The 20,707-nt window shown below is 38.8% G+C and overlaps 1 protein-coding gene across 1 annotated transcript in view; it reads right to left on the reverse strand.

The window, feature by feature from the left end:
* Window positions 1-877: 877 nt before the first annotated feature.
* LOC118534641 (zinc finger protein 75D) overlaps window positions 878-20,707 on the reverse strand; it is a 33,110-nt gene continuing 13,280 nt past the window's right edge. The window contains exons 8-10 of the mRNA XM_078074918.1: window positions 15,958-16,048; window positions 12,066-12,183; window positions 878-896 (exon numbers count right to left, since the gene is read on the reverse strand). Of these exons, the coding sequence (XP_077931044.1) occupies window positions 16,035-16,048 (14 nt within the window). The 3' untranslated portion in view covers window positions 878-896; window positions 12,066-12,183; window positions 15,958-16,034. The remainder of the gene's footprint in view (window positions 897-12,065; window positions 12,184-15,957; window positions 16,049-20,707) is intronic.

Genomic DNA, 20,707 nt, shown 5'->3' on the forward strand with positions numbered 1-20,707 from the left:
AGAAACCATATCATTCAAAGGACTGGTCACTGAGGGTACACCGTGTGCCAGGTGCTGGTGGGGTCCAGGGGTGAGCAGGATGGGCACGGCCCCTGTTGACAGGAGCTCCCCACCCCGTAGGTCTGTCTCTGGCAAGGGTCTCACAGTGATTAGCACTTCTTGCTGGCTTGTGCCAGACACTGTGCTCAACAGTTTACAAACATTATCACAATGACCACACCAGGCAGGTATTATTCCTACTTTACAAGAAACTAAGGCTCAGAGGTATTGCATAACTCATCCAAGGCAAAGAGCTAGTATATGGCAGAGTAACTTAAACTAGGTCTAATTTACTACAAAGTCCATACTCATGAAAAATCGAAGAATCTCAATGAACAAAAATGGGGAATTCAGTAAATGATGGCACCCTCTATGGAATACTACACAAAATGTCATCATTGGACTCTGTAAGACTTCTCTTGTTTTGATTTAATTTAACCTTATTTTATTTACTTTTCTACTTTATACCCAATCCCCACTCTCATTCTGCTCCACACTCATAGACACCTACTGTGTCTCATGTGGTTGACATGTTTAAGTGCCTGGGTCTAATTGTACCCTTGTAAAACATAACATGTCTTATATACGTAAATATTTTAAATTGACATCCATGCAATTTACCATAAATTTCATTCTATTTCTTACCTTTTAATATCTTTTTTTCACAAGGTTCTCACTTATGTTTTAAAAGACACAACCAGGGGTGCCTGGGTGGCTCAGTCGTTGGGCGTCTGCCTTCGGCTCGGGTCATGATGCCAGGGTCCTGGGATCGAGCCCCGCGTCGGGCTCCCTGCTCAGTGGGAAGCCTGCTTCTCCCTCTCACACTCCCCCTGCTTGTGTTCCCTCTCTTGCTGTCTCTGTCAAATAAATAAATAAAATCTTAAAAAAAAAAAGACACAACCATGTTGGTATGTGCCCATTTGCTTCAGTATTTCTCATACTGAATATACATCTATCATATTTTATTTTTCATTTATAGGGATGAACATACAGCCTGTCTTAATTTCCCACTACCACAAAGAATGCTGCAATGAATATTCATGTACATATCCCTTTATGGGCCTGGATGAGTGTCTATCACAGATACGTATGTATGTACATATGCATATTCTAGATGGAGATTGCGGGGCAAGAGGGATATACATATGAGCATTCTCTGATTCTGCCAATGGGTTGATGCAGTCTCTGACTCCCAACAGCTAGAACTGAAGATTTCTGGTTTCCCCTCATCCTAGACAACACCTAGTATAATCACATTTTCTAATGTATGCCAATCTGATGGGTATAAAATGGTATCTCAGTTTAGTCTGCATTTCTCTGATTACCTAGTGAGGTAACAGTTTTTATAGATGTGTTGGCTTTTTAAATTTCTTATTCTATAAGTTGTATTTTCAAATCCTCTGCCTGCTTTTAGTTTTTCTGTGTGTTGGTTTATTTGCAGTAGTTCTTAGTATAGTCTAGATAAACCTTGCCAGTTATAGACATATAAATATTTTCCCCTAACCTATGCTGACCTTCTTTGAACAAGAATCCTTAATTGTGATATTGAATCCAATTAATAATTATCTGCCTTGAAATTGATTTGTGCTTTTAAAAATTCTTCCCAATCCCTAATATACAAATAAATCCCATTTCATTTTCTTCAGATAGTTTTATATTTCACATATAAGTTTTTAATTCTTTGGGAGTTCATCACTATATGTATATGAGATAGTGATCCAACTTAATTATTTTATTAAAACCCGGGGGGGCGGGTATTTTTCCTTCACACAAAGCAAATTCAGAGACAGACAATCAGGATCTAGTGTAGTAGCAGGTCAACAATCATCAATGCAGGTTCCTTTCACCTTCCCTCTCCACCATCCTCATCAGTGGGTTCTATCCTCCAGGCTACCTATGGTCTAAGAGGGTGGCAGATGCTCTGGTCATCATGTCCCCACTTCGACAAGGAAGGTGGAAGATGTTTTTGCTTCTTTTGGGAAGCTATCCTAGAAGTTCCATCAAATAGCTTCTCTTTACATCTCATTGATGAGGATTTAGATATAAGAACATCTAATCGCAGCAAAGGCTGGGAAATGTAGTTTTCACCTGCTCAGAAATATCACGTCACATCATATCATATCATATCATCATATCATATTATGCAGCCCCAACAATGTAAGTGTTGTATTACTAAGAAATGGAGAGTGGATATTGAGTAGTCAAACAGTAGTCCCTGCCACAAAAAGATTATTAACTTGCTTTGAAATGGCCTTCTGTACTGCTTGGATGAGCACAATAAGAATGAATTCATTTACAATTAAAAATATCCAAATAGGGACACCTGGGTGGCTCAGTCGGTTAAGCGTCTGCCTTCAGCTCAGGTCATGGTCCCAGAGTCCTGGGATTGAGTTCCACGTCAGGCTCCTTGCTCAGCAGGGAACTTGCTTCTCCCTCTGCCTGCCACTCCCCCTGCTTGTGCACTCTCTCTCTGACAAATAAATAAATAAATAATAAAAATTAAAAATATCCAAATAAAAAAGATTTTTAGTGTCTTTCAAGTTTTTACAGAGATAAAATTCACAAATTTAATCATTTTAAAGGATTAAATCCAATGACTTTTATTATATTCACAAGGTTGTACAATCATTGCCACTGTCTAGTTCCAGAATATTTTCATCATCCCAAAAGAGGATCCCTGTACCATTAAGTAGTTACTCCCCATTCTACCTTGGCCCCCATCCTCTTCCAACCACTAATCTCCTTTCTGTCTATATGGAATTGCCTATTCCAGATATTTCATATATAAGGAATCATATAATATATGGCCTTTTGGGTCTGACTTCTTTCATTTAGCATAATGTTCATCCATGTTGTAGTATGTATCAATACTAAATTCCTTTTTATGGATTAATAATATTCCAATGTATTAATATACTACATTTTGTTTATCCATTCATCAGTTGATGAACACTTGGGTGGGTTACACTTTTTAGCTATTATGAATAGTGCTGCTATGAAAGTTCCTGTATGAATTTTTGTTAAGAAACATGTTTCTAATTCTTTTAGGTATATACCTAGGAGTAGAATTATGGCTCATATGGTAATTCTATGTTTAACTTTTTGAGAAACTGCCGAACTATTTTCCACAGAGGATGTACCATTTCACAGTCCCACCAGTTTCTCTGTATTTCACCAATACTTGTTATTTTTTTTCAAGATTTTATTTATTTATTTGACAGAGAGACAGCGAGAGAGGGAACACAAGCAGGGGAAGTGGGAAAGGGAGAAGCAGGCTTTCCACTGAGCAGGGAGCCTGATGCGGGGCTCGATCCCAGGACCCTGGGATCATGACCTGAGCCAAAGGCAGACGCCCAATGACTGAGCCACCCAGGCACCCCAATACTTGTTATTTTCCTTTAAAAAAATATAGCAATCCTAGTGGGTGAGGTGTGGTATTTCACTGTGATACAACCCACCAGTCTTATGCAGAGTTTCCCCATTTTACTTGCAATTATTTGTGCCTGTGTATGCATGTGTGTGTATGTGTATCTAGTTCTCTACAATTTTACCACATGCGTAGCTTAGTGTATCCTTCACTACAGTCAAGATAAAAAACAGTTCCATCAACATAAGGATTCCTCAGGTTGCCTTTTTGTAAGCACACAAATCTACCTCCTGCTCCCACCTTAACCCCTAGTAACCACAAATCTGTTCACCATTTGTAAAATTTTGCCATTTCAAAAACATAGTAATATAATATATAATACATAATATAATAATAATATAAATGGAGCCATATAGTATGAAACTTTTGGAATTGGCTTTCACCACTCAGCATAACTCATTGGAGATTCATCCAACTTGTTGCATGTTTGCACGTATTGATTGCTTATTCCTTTTTATTGCTGAATATTATTCCATGGTATTTAAATAGTTTACCACAGTTTAACTATTACCCACTGAAAGACATCTGGATTGTTTCCAGTTTGGGGTTATACGAATATAGCTGTTACGAATATTTGTGTGTGTGTGGTTTTTTTTAACTTTTATTTGCATTATTTATGCAGAATTTATTCCCAGGCCATAAGTTTTTGTTTCTTCAGTTTCTTCTAGGATATCTTTTTCTTTTGAGCAACCTCTTCTTCTGGTTTAAGAACAATCTGCTCCTTTTCAGTAAGAACCATCTCAGTGTGCCAGGGAGAGCTCATGTATGGGTTAATTTGACCATGAGCCCTGTAAGTTCTATGCTACATCTTCGGGGCTTTGCTCACCTGGATGTGCTCAATGACCAGAGAATCTACATCTAAACACTTAAGTTCAACATTACTCTCTGCATTTTTAAGCATGTGCAGTAAAAATTCAGCACTCTCTTTGGGCCACTAGCTCCACTGTTTGGTCTGGGTACACCTATCAACTTCACCATTGTAGCAAGGGAATGGCACACATGCCTTCTGCAAAGTGACATCTTTCAGATACTTGGTGGCTTTTTGGATATGCATACCCTTGATGGCCTGGGCAGTTTCATGTGTGTTCTTAAAGTGAACATGAAGATTTGAACCTCTTGATTTGCATGGTTTTGTAGGGTTTTCTGGGTAAGTGAATAGCAAACGATTTTCAGAGATCACCTTAGGCTGCTAAGTTTTTATTTCTCCAGGATAAATGCCCAAGATCACAATTCTTAAGGTAGTTGCATGTTTAGTTTTATAAGAAACTACCAAACTGTCCAGAGTGTCCGTATCATTTTATATTACCTTCAGCAAGGTATGTGATCCAGTTGCTCCACATTCTTTTTTTTTTTTTTTAAAGATTTTTATTTATTTGCAAGAGAGAGAATGAGAGACAGAGAGCATGAGAGGGAGGAGGGTCAGAGGGAGAAGCAGACTCCCTGCTGAGCAGGGAGCCCGATGTGGGACTCGATTCCGGGACTCCAGGATCATGACCTGAGCCGAAGGCAGTCGCCTAACCAACTGAGCCACCCAGGCGCCCAGTTGCTCCACATTCTTGCCAGCACTTGGTGTTACTACTTCTCATGTTAGCCATTCTTATATGTGTGTAGTGATATCTCATTGTGGTTTTAATTTCATTTCCCTGATAGCTAATAATGTTGAACATCTTTCATTTGCTAATTTTTCATCTGTATATCCTTTGTTAAAATTACTGTTTATGTCTTTCCCCCATTTTAAAATTGAATTGTTTACTTACTGTTCAATTTTGAGATTTATTCATATATTCTAGATACACGTCCTTTGTCAGATAGGTGATTTGCAAATATTTTCTCCAGTCAATAGCTTGTCTTTTTATTCTTATTTTTAATAACATCTTTATTGAAATAATTCAGATACAATATTATTTACCTATTTAAAGTGTGCAATTGATAGATTTTGGTATATTCATAGAGTTGTACAATCCATTTTCATAATCAATTCTAGAACATTTTCATAATCACTAAAAGAAACTTCATAGCTACTGCCATTTTGACCGAACCTTCCACTTGTACCCAAGGCAACAACCAGTCTGCTTTCTGTCTGTACAGATTTACTTATTCTGAACATTTCATGTAAAGGACTCATATAATATGTGGCCCTTTGTGACTGGTTTCTTTCAATTGGCATCATGTTTTTCAAGGTTTACCCATGTTATGGTATAAATTAGTACTTCATTCCTTTTATTTCTGATGGGCATTCAGGTTGTTTCTGCTCCTGGCTATTGTGAATAATGCTGTTATGAACATTTGTGAACAGGCTCTTGTGTGGACATGTTTTCATTTCTTTTGGATACATACCTAGTTTTGGAACTGTTGGGTCATATAGATATTTAACCTTCTGAGGAACTACCAGACTCTTTCCCAAAGCAGTCTTCTCATTATTTTAACAGTGCCTTTCATGTGAAATGTAAAAAATTTTAACAGAGTGTCCAATGTATTTGTTTTTCTTTTATGGATCACTGCTTAACTCAAAGGTCACATATTCCTTTGTTCTTCTAGAACTTGTAGAGTTTTAGATTTTACATTTAGGACTATAACCAATTTAGGGTTAATTTTTATATAAGGTGTGAAGTTTACATGGATCAATTTTTTAAAAATATGGATGTCCAATTCTTCCAGCATCATTCATTGAAAAGACTGCCCTTTATCTACTAAATTGTTTTTGCACCTTTGTCAAAAATAAATTGGCCACAGACAAAATACCCCAGGAAAAGAAAACTACATACCAATATCCCTTATGCGTATAGATGCAAAAAATCCTCAACAAAATACTAACAAACTGAACCCAACAGCATATTAAGAAGATTATATAGCATGACTAAGTGGAACTTATCCCACGAATGCAGGGCTGATTGAACATAAGACAACTAATGTAATAGACCACATTATAAAGTGAAGGGGGAAAAATGAATGATGCAGTAAAACCATTTGACAAAATCCAACACCTTTTCATGATAAAAACACTCAACAAACTAGGAAAAGAAGGGAACTTTCTCAACATGATAAACAACATTTATAATAATAATAATAATAATAATAATAATAATAATACCCACAGCCAACATTATACTCAATGGTGAAAGATTAAAAGCTTTCTGCCTAAAATCAGAAACAAAGATGCCCAATTTCACCACTAATATTTAGCATTTTACAGAAAGTTCTCTGGTGAGAAATGGGCAAGAAAAAGAAATAAAAGGCATTCAAATCGGAGAGGGAGAAATAAATCTTTCCCTATTCATAGATGATATGATCTTATATACAGAAAAGCCCAAAGAATCTACATAGAAACTATTATAAGTAATAAATGAATTCAGCAGAGTTGCAGGATACAAGATCAACATAGAAAAATCAGTTGTTTTTGGTATACACCAGCAATGAACAATATAAAAAGGAAATTAAGAAAATAATTCCATTTAAGATAAAATCCAAAAGAGTAAAATTTGGTATAAATTTAACCAAAGAGATGAAAGACTTCTACACTGAAAACTACAAATCATTGGTAAAATAAAGAAAACATAAATAAAACAAAAGTCACCCTGTGGGGGCGCCTGGGTGGCTCAGTCATTAAGCGTCTGCCTTCGGCTCAGGTCATGATCCCAGGATCCTAGGATTGAGCCCCGCATCGGGCTCCCTGCTCAGTGGGGGGCCTGCTTCTTCCTCTCCCACTCCCCCTGCTTGTGTTCCTGCTCTCACTATCTCTCTCTCTGTCAAATAAATAAATAAAATATTAAAAAAAAAAAGTCACCCTGTGTTCATGGATTGGAAGACTTAACGTTGTTAATATGGTAATATGCCCCCAAAGCTTTCTGTTGATTCAATGCAATCCCTATCAAAATTCTAATGGTCTTTTTTGCAGAAATGGAGAAGCCAATCCTCAAATTCACATGGGATTGCAAGACACCCTGATTAGCCAAAACAGTCTTAGAAAAGAACAAAGTGGGAGGATTGAACTTCTCAATTTCAAAACATACTATAAATCTACAGTAATCAAAATGTTGTGGTACTGACATAAGCACAGATATGCAGACCACTAGAACAGAACTGAGACTCCAGAAATAAACTCATATATCTATGGTCAACTGATTTTTTTTTTAGTAGACTCTATGCCCAGTGTGGAGCCCAATGCAGGGCTTCAACTCACAACACTGAGATCAAGACCTGAGCTGAGATCAAGAGTTGGATGCTTAACCAACTGAACCACACAGGTGCCCCTGGTCAACTGATTTTCAATAGGCATTATAAGACCATTTCGTGGGGGGAAAGAATGATTTCTTCAACAAATGGTGCTGGGACAACTGTATAGCCACAGGCCAAAAAAAAAAAAAAAATCAAGTTGGACCCCTACTTCACACCCTACCAAAAAATTAATGAAAATGTATCCACGACCGGGACGCCTGGGTGGCCCAGATGGTTAAGCATCTGCCTTTGGCTCAGGTCATGATCCCGGGGTCCTGGGATTGAGCCCCGCATCGGGCTCCTGGCTCAGCGGGGAGCCTGTTTCTCCCTCTCCCTCTGCCTCTCCCCCTCCTCATGCTCTCTCTCTCTCTCTCTGTATCTGTGTCTCAAATGAATAAATAAAATCTTTAAAAAAAAAAAAAAGAAAGAAAATGTATCCATGACCTAAATATAAGAGCTACCATTATAAAACTTTTAGAAGAAAATATACAGGTAAATCTTTGTGACCTTGGATTTGGCAATGGGTTTTTATTTTTATTTATTTATTTTAAAAAGATTTTATGTATTTATTTGTCAGAGAGAGAGCACAAGCAGGGGGAGCAGCAGGCAGAGGGAGAAGCAGGCTCCCCGCTGAGCAAGGAGCCCAACGCAGGACTCAATCCCAGGCATCCCTGGAAATGGGCTTTTATATATGACACCAAAAGCAAAAGCAACAAAAGAAAAAATAGACAAACTGGACCTCAACAAAATTTAAAAATTTGTCTGTGAAAGGACTTTATCAAGAAAGTAAGAAGAGGGGCACCTGGGTGGCTCAGTCGGTTAAGTATCTGCCTTCAGCTCAGGTCATGATTCCAGGGTCCTGGGATCAAGCCCCGCGTTGGGCTCCCTGCTCAGTGGGAGCCTGCTTCTGCCTTTCCCTCTGTCTCTCCCTCTGCCTCTCCCTCTGCAGCTCCCCCTGCTTGTGCTCTCTCTCTCTCTGTTAAATAAATAAAATCTGAAAGAAAGAAAGAAAGAAAGGAAGGAAGGAAGGAAGGAAGGAAGGAAGGAAGGAAGGAAGAAGAGGGGTACCTGGATGGCTCAGTCAGTTGAGTGTCTGCCTCTGGCTCAGGTCATGATCCTGGAGTCTGGGGATTGAGCCCCGTGTGGGCTCCCTGCTCAGCTGGGACTCTGCTTCTCCCTCTCCCTCTGCTCCTCCCCCTGCTCAAGCTCTCTCTCTCACTCTCTCAAATAAATAAAAAAAATCTTAAAAAAAAAAGAAAGTGAGAAGAAAACCTACAGAAGGGGAGAAAATACTTGTAAATCATATATAGGGTTAGGACTCAATATCCAGAATATATAAAGAACTTCCATAACTCAAAACCAAAAAGACAAACAACCCAAGTTTTAAATGGCAAAAGGATTTGAAAAGACATTTCTCCAAAGAAGAGAAATGGCCAACAAGCACATAACAAGATGTTCAACATCATTAGTCATTGGGAAAATGCAAATCAAAACCACAATGAAATACCACTTCACACTCATTTAGATGACTTTAATAATAATATAAAATAGGTAAATAGCAAATGTTGGCAAGGATGTAGAGAAATTAGAACCCCTGTACATGGCTGGTGAGAATGTAGAATAGTTCAGCCACTATAGAAAAGTTTGTTCCTCAATAACTCAATAGAATTACCATATAACCTCACCGGTCCACTCCTAGGTATATACTCAAAAGAAATTAAAACAGGCACTCGAACAAATGCTCATACATGCATGTTTATAGCAGCACTATTCACATTAACCAAAAAGTAGAAAAGCTCAAATGTCCATCAGCACATGCGTAGATAGACAAATTGTGGTGTATCAATACTATGGAATATTATTCAACCAAAAAGGAATGAAGTGCTGATATGTGCTACAATGGGATGAACTTCAGAGACATTATGCTAAATGAAAAAAACCCAGACTCGAAAGGTCACATATTGTATGACTCCATTTATTTTTATTTTATTTTTTTTAAAGAATGTTGGTGTTTCTCTTTTTTTTTTTTTAAGATTTTATTTATTTATTCATGAGAGAGACAGAGAGAGGCAGAGGGAAGAAGCAGGCTCCCCAAGGAGCAAGGAGCCCGATGCGGGACTCGATCCCAGGACCCTGGGATCATGACCTGAGCCGAAGACAGACGCTTAACCATCTGAGCCACCCAGGTGCCCTACATTTATTTTTTTTTAAAGATTTTATTTATTTGACAGAGAGAGAGAGCGAGACAGTGAGAGAGGGAACACAAGCAGGGGGAGTGGGACAGGAAGAAGCAGGCTCCCTGCCGAGCAGAGAGCCCAATGTGGGGCCCGATCCCAGGACCCTGGGATCATGACCTGAGCCAAAGGCAGACACTTAATGACCGAGCCACCCAGGTGCCCCTCCATTTATTTTTTTTAAATATTTTTATTTATTTGAGAGAAAGAGAGAGAGCACAAGTGGGGGAAAGGGAGAAGCAGGCTCCTTGCCGAGCAGGGAGCCTGACGTGGGGCTCAATCCCAGGACCCTGGGATCATGACCTGAGCCGAAGGCAGACACCCAACCGACTGAGCCACCCAGGCACCCAGTATGACTCTATTTATTTTAAATAGTCAGAATAGATAAATCCAGTGGGGCAAAAAGCAGATTTGTGGTTGCCAGGGACTGTGGGAAAGGGGGAATGGGGAATAACTACCTAATGGATACAGGGTTTTCTTTGGGGGTGATTAAAATGTTTTGGAACTAGATAGAGGTGGTGGTTGCACAACATTGTGAATGCTTTAAATGTCACTAAATTGTCCACTTTAAGATAGTTAATTTTCTTTAATGTGACTATCATCTATTAAAAAGTTGCTTATAAAAATCAATTTGCCACGTTTATGTGGGTCTATTTTTGGACTCTTTATTCTATTCCATTGATGTATGTGTCTATCCCTTACCAATACCACACTGTTTTGATTAGTGTAGCTTTAGAGAAAGTCTTATAATAGAATGATGTGAATCCTTCAAATCTTTTTTATTTTTCAAAACTGTTTAGGCTACTCTAGTTCCTTTACCTTTCCACTTTATATTAAATCTATTGATCATTCTGGGGAGAACCGACATCTTTACTATGTTGAGTCTTTCCAATTTATGAATATGGTATGTCTTTCTATTAATTTAGGACTTCTTTGACTTACTTCACCAGTGGTTTGAAGTTCTCAACATACCTATCCTGTTTTTTTGTCCTGTAAGTGTTTTGTAAGAGTTATACTTAAATATTTTTTAAAGACTTTATTTATTTATTTGTCAGAGAGAGAGAGTGCACAAGCAGGGGGAGCAGCAGGCAGAGGGAGAAGCAGACTCCCTGCTGAGTAAGGAGCCTGATGTGGGACTGGATCCCAGGACCCTGGGATCATGACCTGAGCCGAAGGCAGATGCTTAACCAACTGAGCCACCCAGGCATCCCTAAATATTTTTTTTTAAGGATTTTATTTATTTATTTGAGAGAGAGAATGAGAGACAGAGCACGAGAGGGAAGAGGGTCAGAGGGAGAAGCAGACCCCCCGCTGGGCAGGGAGCCCAATGTGGGACTCGATCCCGGGACTCAAGGATCATGACCTGAGCCGAAGGCAGTCACTTAACCAACTGAGCCACCCAGGCGCCCCCTAAATATTTTATTTTGAAGCTTTTGTAAATGATATTGTCTCTAGTGTACAGAAATAGGATTTATTTTGTTTGTTGACTTTGCATCCTATGATCTCACCAAATTTACTTATTCTAGAAATTTTTGTAAGGTTTTAGGATTTTCTACATTGACAATCTAAGACATCTGTGAATAGAGAATGTTTTGATTTTTCCTTTCCAATCTAGATGTTTTATATTTCCTTTTCTTGCATTATTATACTGGCTAAGACTTCTAGTATGATGCTGAATAGGAATAGTAGGAGTGGGGATTCTCACCTTCTTCCTAATCTCAGAGGGAAATCATTTAATTTTTTTTTAAATTTATTTGAGAGAGAGAATGAGATCGAGAGAGAGAGAGCATGAGAGGGGCAGGGTCAGAGGGAGAAGCAGACTCCCTGCTGAGCAGGGAGCCCGATGCGGGACTCGATCCCGGGACTCCAGGATCATGACCTGAGCCGAAGGCAGTTGCTTAACCAACTGAGCCACCCACGCGCCCCGGAAATCATTTAATTTTTGACAATTAAGTATGATATTAGGTATAGTTTTTTAAAATAGATGCTCTTTTACAGGTTGAACAAGTTCCATTCCATTCCTAACTTGCTGAGGGTTTTTACCAGAAATAAATGTTTTATGTTTGTCTCTACTTTTACAAGTGTTCACTTTCTGGTTTCTAGTTGTGTTGAGATCAAGGGATATCAGAGAAAATAAACTGTAAACTCACAATCAATTCAGTGGTACTTTGAATTCTGGTGCTCTTCTCCATATCACCTCCTACTATTGGCTCTTTGAAGTTCTAAAATAGCTGCTCCATTTGTTTTATCCAGGTTTTATAGTTGTTTCTATGTGAGAGAAAAGATGAGGCATGTTCACTCCACTTTACCCAGAACTGGAACCTCAATACCAATAGTTTTGCTTCTGTCTTTCCAATCTTTATTCATTTTACTTCTTCTCTGTATTATTGGCTCTCCCTTCTGAAACCTAGTCCCTGCATCCAAAGGAGACTTCCTAAATTAGTTTCTTTTCAAAGCCTGTACTTAATCTTTCTTTCTTTTTGTCCACACTCTTCTTCCCTGTTGCATCCGTTACCTGGAAGCTTACTTGTCACTCTCCACTTTACTCCCATTCTTAGTCAATTTTAATATTGAGCTATAAGTCACTTACCATAAAATGCACCATTTTATTTTATTTTAAAGATTTTATTTATTTAGTTAACAGACAGAGATACAGTGAGAGAGGGAACACCAGCAGGGGGAGTGGGAGAGGGAGAAGTAGGCTTCCCGCCGAGCAGGGAGCGTGACGTGGGGTTCGATCCCAGGACCCTGGGACCATGACCTGAGCCGAAGGCAGACGCTTAATGACTGAGCCACCCAGGTGCCCCAAATTCACCATTTTAAAGGGTATAATTCAGTGGTTTTATTAGTATAATCCCAATTCATCACAACTATTTAATTCCAGAACATTTGCATCACCTCAAAAAGAAACCCCTTATTCTTTACCATCACCTTCCAGTCCCTTGTGAATGTAAAATCCCAGCACATAAAATAATGCCTGGCACATAGAAAGTGCTCAATAAATATTTGCCCAGTGTTGAATGAATGAATGAACACTCACAGTGGATATCTTTCTATAAGTTTTAAGGAGCAAACATCCCCATATAGAAATAAGGACAGAACCAGTTTTGGAAGCAGGTTAATTTTAGTGTCAATTTGGGAATTGCAAGTGATAAACAATAGCTTATTGTACCAGCAATTCCAGTTGCAGTAACACTTGGTTAGTTAAGTAGGCTTTTATAAAGGATAAACTATGGAAAATATTAACAGGTCATAAAAGAATCTTTCACAGAAGTATGCAGTACATTTCTTGATGATCAGGGCCCTGGGTGTTGGAATACACAGTGGCTATTTTAGAATAACTCCAGAAAGAGGATCAAGGGATGGAATGGGCACCAACAAAGGAAAAGGAGAGAAAATTTCCCATTAAGAGTTAAGTATGATACCAAATGGAGAATAAAATAGAATAGGAATATTAAATTTCCAGGTCACTTTGCATCCTATCTGTTACTGAAATGTGATGGTCAAATGCTAATTAAAAAAATATTATCAAGCAGGAATGCCGATTTTAGTATAAATCATTTACACATTACACATTATTTTAAGAACAAAAATTTAAAGCCAAGGCAAGTAGGTAAATTAGGACACTTTACCTCGTGGGAGAATGTTCTATACAAATACATAAGAGAATAATAATTATTATTATTTTGTTTTTTAGTTTCCAGAAAACTATCAATTAACTGTTGCCACTGAACTTTTAATGAGTGAATCACTTTGGGGCTTGTTAAAAGTACAGCAGTTGATCATGTAGTTTCACCTTATTAATAAATTGCTCTGCTGATTGTTAGAGGCTCCTATCATCCCTCCAGGACCACCCTCATTATGATATATTTGGGTTGCCTGTTTTTCTCATAATTGAATACCACAGAGAGGAACCCCAGAGAGTCCTCTTACATGGCCATCTTCAGAAGTTAGTGAAGTTCTGGTTGCCTTCAGAGCAAGTGAAAAGAAGCTCCCATGTTCTCAATTAAACTTCCCTCTTGTGGGAGAGAGTGCCTCTGTTGAGGGGGAATTTTTTTCTCAAAGATGGTTTAGAATGGAGATTGTCAAGAATTGTTTATCTTTTATAAACTAAACTATTTATGGGTGAAATGTTGTAATGTCTGAGATTTCCTTTGAAATACTCCTAAGGGGCAGCTGGCTGGCTCAGTCAGTAGAGCATGCGACTCTTGATCTCAGGGTCATGAGTTTGAGCCCCATGTTGGTTGCAGAGATTACTTTAAAAAATAATTTAAAAATAGGGGTTTCTGGGTGGCTCAGTTGGTTAAGCGTCTGCCTTCAGCTCAGGTCCTGGGATCGAGCCCCATATTGAGCTCCCTGCTCAGCAGGAGCCTGCTTCTCCCTCTGCCCCTCCCCTGCTTGTGCTCTTTCTCTCTCAAATAAATAAATAAAATCTTTTTTAAAAATAAAAATAAATAAATAGAACAAAAAATAAAAATACTCCTAAACAAAAAACTCTAACAAAACTAATAGAATAAAAACAGAACAAAACAAAAAAACTGGAGGGGATAAATGAAACAAGATTGGCAAAATGTTGAAGCCTACACAGGGGTTCATCATATTACTCTTTCATGTATGTTTAATAATTTCCATAATGGAAAATTTCAAATAGGTGTATGTAAAAGGATTCTTCATCTCCTACATCTATATATCAGTTATTTCTCTATGTATTAGGATTCTTTCAGTTATAAAGAACAGAAACTCCAGTTTACACTGGCTTAAACAATAAAAGGAAATGTATAGATTCGTGTAGCTAAAAAGGCAAGGGCAGTTTGAGGTATCCGGTGATGCTTGATCCTACAGCTCAATGGTGTCACCAGGACTGAATATATATCACTCTGCTCTGCCTTCTATGGTAGTTGGTCTCAATCTAAGGCTCACATTTCTCCTAGTTTCAGGAAGACTGCTAACAACCACTGGGTTACATGTATCATCCAGCAAGAGCTGGATTTGTACTAGCATTTTCAACAAAAGTCTGATGGGACCAGTTTAAGGTCATATGCTTAACACTGAGCCATCTTCCAACCATGGAGGTAGAATCCTCTTTTATTAACTTAGGTTAGGTCACATTCTTCACTCCTAGAAATCAGGGTCAGGAAGCTCACAGATCTCCAAATAGAATAAGTGTTTTTGGGAAAGAGGAAAGGGAAAATGGATGTTAAGAGGCAGTCAACAAATGTCTGCTAAACTCTCCACATGTAAAGTTTCCAATACAATAGAATAGAGGGCATTGAAAGACATCTTCTAAAACTGAAATACAGATGTAAAGCTATGGTCAGAGAACAGAGACCTGGATAGTCTGTAGAGGTGAAAGATGGCCTTAATGAAAAATGAAAGGACAAGCAGTGTCTGGAGTGGATGGGAATAGTGGTGAGGAATTCTATGAGGCAAGCATTACCATAATACCAAAAACCAGAAAAAAATTACAAAAAAGACACCTACAAATCAGTATCTCTCAAGAATATCAATTTAAAAACCCTCAATAAAATACTACCAAATCAAATCCAACAATGTATATTAAGAATAACACAGTCCAGGTGCCTAGGTGGTACAGTTGGTTGAGTGTCCAACTCTTGGTTTTGGCTCAAGTCATGATCTCAGGCTCATGATATCAAGCCCTGCATCAGGCTCTGTTCTCAGCATGGAGTCTGCTTGGATTCTCTCTCACTCTCTGTCTGCCCCTCCCCCCGCCCCGTGCTCGGTCTCTCTCTCTCTAAAATAAATAAATCCTAAAAAAAAAAGAATTATACAATGGGACTTATTCCAGGTATGCAAGGCCGGTTCAATAATAAAAAATAAATTAAAATGTCATACATCACATCAACAGGTTAAAGAATAAAAATCATATGATCATATCAATAGATGCAGAAAAAGCACTTAGCAAAATCCAACACTGATATATGATAAAAAATTCAGCAAACTAGGAACATAGGGGAATTTCCTCAGCCTGATTAAAAAAAAAAAAAAACTGCCAAAATAACCTACAACCAATATTGTACTTACTTGTGAGAAACTAGAAGCTTTCCCACTAAGATCAGGAACACAGTAAGAATGTCCCCTCTCACCACTCCTGTTCAACATCATACTGGAAGCCCTATGTAATTCAATAAGACAAAAAAAGGAAATAAAAGGTATACAGATTGAGAAAGAAGAAATAAAACGGTCTTTGTTTACAGATGACACGATCATGTATGTGTAAAACCCAAAAAAAACAACAACAAAAAACTCCTGGAACTGGGGCGCCTGAGTGGCTCAGTCGTTAAGCGTCTGCCTTCGGCTCAGGTCATGATCCCAGGGTCCTGGGATCGAGCCCCGCATCGGGCTCCCTGCTCAGTGGGGAGTCTGCTTCTCCCTCTCCCACTCCCCCTGCTTGTGTTCCCTCTCTCGCTGTGTCTCTCTCTGTCAAATAAATAAGTAAAATCTTGAAAAAAAAAAAACCCTCCTGGAACTAATAAAGCATTTGTAGCAAAGTTGCAGGTTTGACAAGGTTACTAAACAAAAGTCAATCACTTTCCTATACACTAACAATAAACAATTGTAATTTGAAATTAAAAACAAAATACCATTTACATTAATAAAATAATAAGACGGTTTGTGTATCTTGTAAATACCAAAACCATGTACAAAATATGTATGAAGAAAACTACAAGATGAAAGAGATAAAAAAATGATAAATGGATAGATTCCATGTTCATGGATAGGAAGACTCAGTATTGTTCAATGGCATTTCTTCATAACCTGATCTGTAGATTCAATGGAATCCCAATAAAAATCCCAGCAAGTTATTTTGTGGATGTTGATGAAATGATTTTAAAATATATATGGCCAAAAGACGCAGAATAACCAATAGAATATGGAAAGAACAAAGTTGGAGGACTATCATTACCCAACATTGAATTACTCTCAACCTACAAGACAATGTGATATTGGTGAAAAAATAAACAAATAGATCAATGGAACTAAATAGAAAGCCCAGAAATAAAACTACATAAATATGGTCAACTGATTATTCACAAATGACTGAAGACACTAAAATAGAGAAAAGATTGTCTTTTCAACAAATGGTGTTAAAAGGGGACATCTACATGTAAAAAAAAAAAAAAGGAAGGAAGGAAGGAAGGAAGAAAAAGAAAAATGAAATCTAGATGCAGATTTTATACCCTTCAGAAAATTAACTCAAAATGGATTCTAAACCTGGGACACCTGGGTGGCTCAGTCAGTTAAGCGCCTGTCTTCAGCTCAGGTCATGATCCCAGGGTCCTGGGATCAAGTCCCACATGGGGCTCCTTGCTCAGCGGGGAGCCTGCTTTTCCCTCTGCCTGCCACTCCCTCTGCTTCTGCTCTCTCTGACAAATAAATAAAATCTTTAAAAAAGAATGGATTCTAAACCTAAATGTAAAATACAAAACAATAAAACTCGTGGAAGATAATATAAGGGGAAACCTAGATGACCTCAGGTTTGGTGATGACTTTTTGGATAACAAAACTAAATACACCATTCATGAAAGAAATAAGTGATAAGCTGGACTTCATTAAGATTAAAAACTTCTACACTGCCAAACAATTAGACACTGTCAAACAATTAGAAGACACAGACTAGGAGAAAAAAATTGCAAAAGACATATCTGATAGGGGTGCTGGCTGGCTCAGTAGAACATGAGACTTTGTTGTTTTTTTTTAGGGAGGGAGAGGGAGGGGCAAAGGGAGAGGGACAGAAGGAATCCTAAGCAGGCTCCATGCCCATCCTGGAGCCTGACGCTGGGCTCAATCTCACAATACTGAGATCATGACCTGAGCTGAAATCAAGAGTCAAATGCTTAACTGACTGAGCCACCCAGGGGCCCCAGAACATGGGACTCTTGATCTTGGGATCGTGAGTTCAAGCCCCACATTGGGTGTAGAGCTTACTTAAAAAAAAAAAAAAAGAAAAGAAAAAGACATATCTGATAAAGGACTGTTATACGAATTATGTCAAGAACTCTTAAAATGCAAAAATGAGAAAATAAACCCAATAAAAATGGGCAAAGATCTCAACAGGCACCTCACCAAACAAGGTTCACAGATGAAAAGATGCTCCACATCGTATGTCATTAGGGAACTGCAAATAAAAACAACTTAACACTATACAGCTATCAGAATGGTGAAAATCCAAAACCACTGAAAACAATTGCTAGCAAAGATGTGGAGGAACAGGAACTTGTGTTCATTGCTGATGGGAATGCAAAATGGCACAGCTGTTCCTGTTACTCTCCTACACGTCTCAGACCCCTTTGAGCCTCAGTGTGGTTAGAGGAGGGGCTGTTTCCAGGCCTCAGACTGTGTACAGGAACAAGAAATGATTTTGGAGGACACAGCATTCTGGTTAACTCTTCAGGATTATCCAAGAGAAAAAATTAGGGTTCTTTCTGAGAACAAGACACCACTCCTAAGAAGGGATTTTTAGCCCTTGGAGAGACACGTAAGAGATCAACATTTAGTCCAGATAGCACTTCCCTAGATGTCACTGCCCCAGTCTCTCCTCTTCCTTCTGAAACGGTGAGCACTGATATGAGTGGTCAGGATGGTGGTGGAATGGAGATCCAGCAGGCTGTCTCAGCTGAAGGGGAAGAATGCATAATAAGTAGTCAGCCAGGAGCCCTGATTCTTAAATTCTGTTCCCCAACTGCATGGACAAGAATTTGATTTCTTCCTGGAGCTCTCATAATCAAAGGACTTTGTTGTATCTGAAGTAGGAACCAGAAACCCCCAGTTTTCTCCCTGCATCTTCTCTAACACAACTTAAGACAATTGCTTCCTGACATTTGCCTTATATACCTCTCAGATGATCACTGTTCTTCACCCCTCCTGGCAAGTAGCATAGATGAGATCCTGTAAGATGAGCTTTGAAGTTGAAAGTTGTTATACTGGATTGATCCTTCACCATAACCTGGTATCAATGCCCTCTGTAAAACTGAAGTGCCATTATCCAATCCCATTTGCAAAGCACTCTTTGCCATGGCAGATGTTGGAAGCTATTGAGATTGTTCTTGCTAAAACATTTGGATCTTCTAATAGCTATAGAAGATGCCGAACACAATTGCTCATGTTGAACTTGGAGAAGTGAATTCTTCTGCCAGGCTCTTGCAAAGGAGAATTCTCCAAGTCATATCCTAGAAGGAGGATGCACAGGTCCTAGTCTACTGTCTGCAATAGGTAGCATGGGATGCGAAGCTTCAGCTTCCAAAGCTATGTAATAATGATGCCTGTCCCACTAACTGAGAAACTGTGTGGTATGGGGGAAAAGGATGATAAATTGTGAGTCATGTGTTGTGGGAACTAGTTTTGTCCTACTAAATCAGTTATTCTCCCAGCTTTCAATAATGGTGAAAGGATTAACTAGGTCTGTGTTTCCCAAACTGGTGTTCCAAAAACACTCTTGAGAGTTGTAGGTGAGAGTGTTGCACACAAAAGCCCCACCACAAGGGCCTCCACAGTCAAACAGGGCTGGTATTCTGTATGCTTACACTCCTCTACTTTGACTACCCCCCACCCTGAGTTTCACGCTACACATTTAAACATAAATGCTCTGAGAAATCTTCCTGTAACAAAACATTCACTTTATTCTAACCCATTGTCCCCAAATTTACTTGGATGAAGAATACTTTTTTTCATGGAACATCTCTGCAAGTCTCACAGACAGTGTTTTCTGAGTACCGGTTTGGGGCACCCTGACAGGGCTAGATTTCTAAGGTCCTTTCCAGATCCTTCTATCTATGTCCTCCATAGCAGGAGAGGCTTGAGTACTTGCAAGACCACCAGGTCTATGTGAGCATTCAGGCCCTTATTACCAGCAAGGCAAATGCTAGAGCGCAGACATTGCAGGGATGGGTGCCCAGAGAAGCAACCTGAATGGAGGTGATTTTCCTGCAGTGTACATGGAATCCAGTCTTCCTATTCCAGGGTGAAGATCCCTGAGCTTTGAGTTTGAGCATTCCTGTGGATAAAATGATAGCCTTGTATATGCATAGGTTCCCACATTTAATACTATGTGTGATCCTTCAGAGGACTTGATGTTCTTTTCTTCCACCTCTTCTGGTAAAGAGCAAGACAAGGACTCATGGTCATCACAATCAATGAAGCATTTGATACCTCAAGAAGGAAGATTATTGAGCCAGTGGATGTTCTGAGTAAACTAAGCTAGTGTGCAGGGGGCCATGGCAGTTTCCCTCCTTTGTAATATTCCATTGTGTTTATTATGTATGATAATGTGTCAGTCTTGTGCTTGACACTGAAGACTCAAGGCTGCACAAGACACAGCCCCTGCCCTGCTCATGCTTACATTTTAGTGGGGGAAAATGGACAAAAACAAGTAAACAAACCAAATAACTCTAAGTGGTGATACATGCTATGATGAAAATATACACAGTGCTGAGAGTGAGAAGAGCAGATATGACTGGTACATGAGTAAAAGGAAGAGAGAGCCCTTGTGCAAGTTTGGATTTTAAAATGTGGGAGTTTTAGAGGGCTCACAGAACTGAATATTGCAAAAGCGCCTCTTCACTGAAAGAATAAGATGGGCAATACAAGCTTCTCCTTTAAGGATGATAAATAGCTTTAATGAGGATCAATGCTCCCCCACCATAGCTAAAGGATGAAGGAAATGTTTTAAAAAACCTATTCCTAACTCTCCACCATAAACTATTGCTCCTTAAGCTACTAATATTTTTAAAGAAAACTTCACTAAAGTTAAACACATTTTACTTTGACCCTTGTT

Source organism: Halichoerus grypus, chromosome 6 (genome assembly GCF_964656455.1).
Source record: "Halichoerus grypus chromosome 6, mHalGry1.hap1.1, whole genome shotgun sequence".
NCBI classification, from domain to species: Eukaryota; Metazoa; Chordata; class Mammalia; order Carnivora; family Phocidae; genus Halichoerus; species Halichoerus grypus.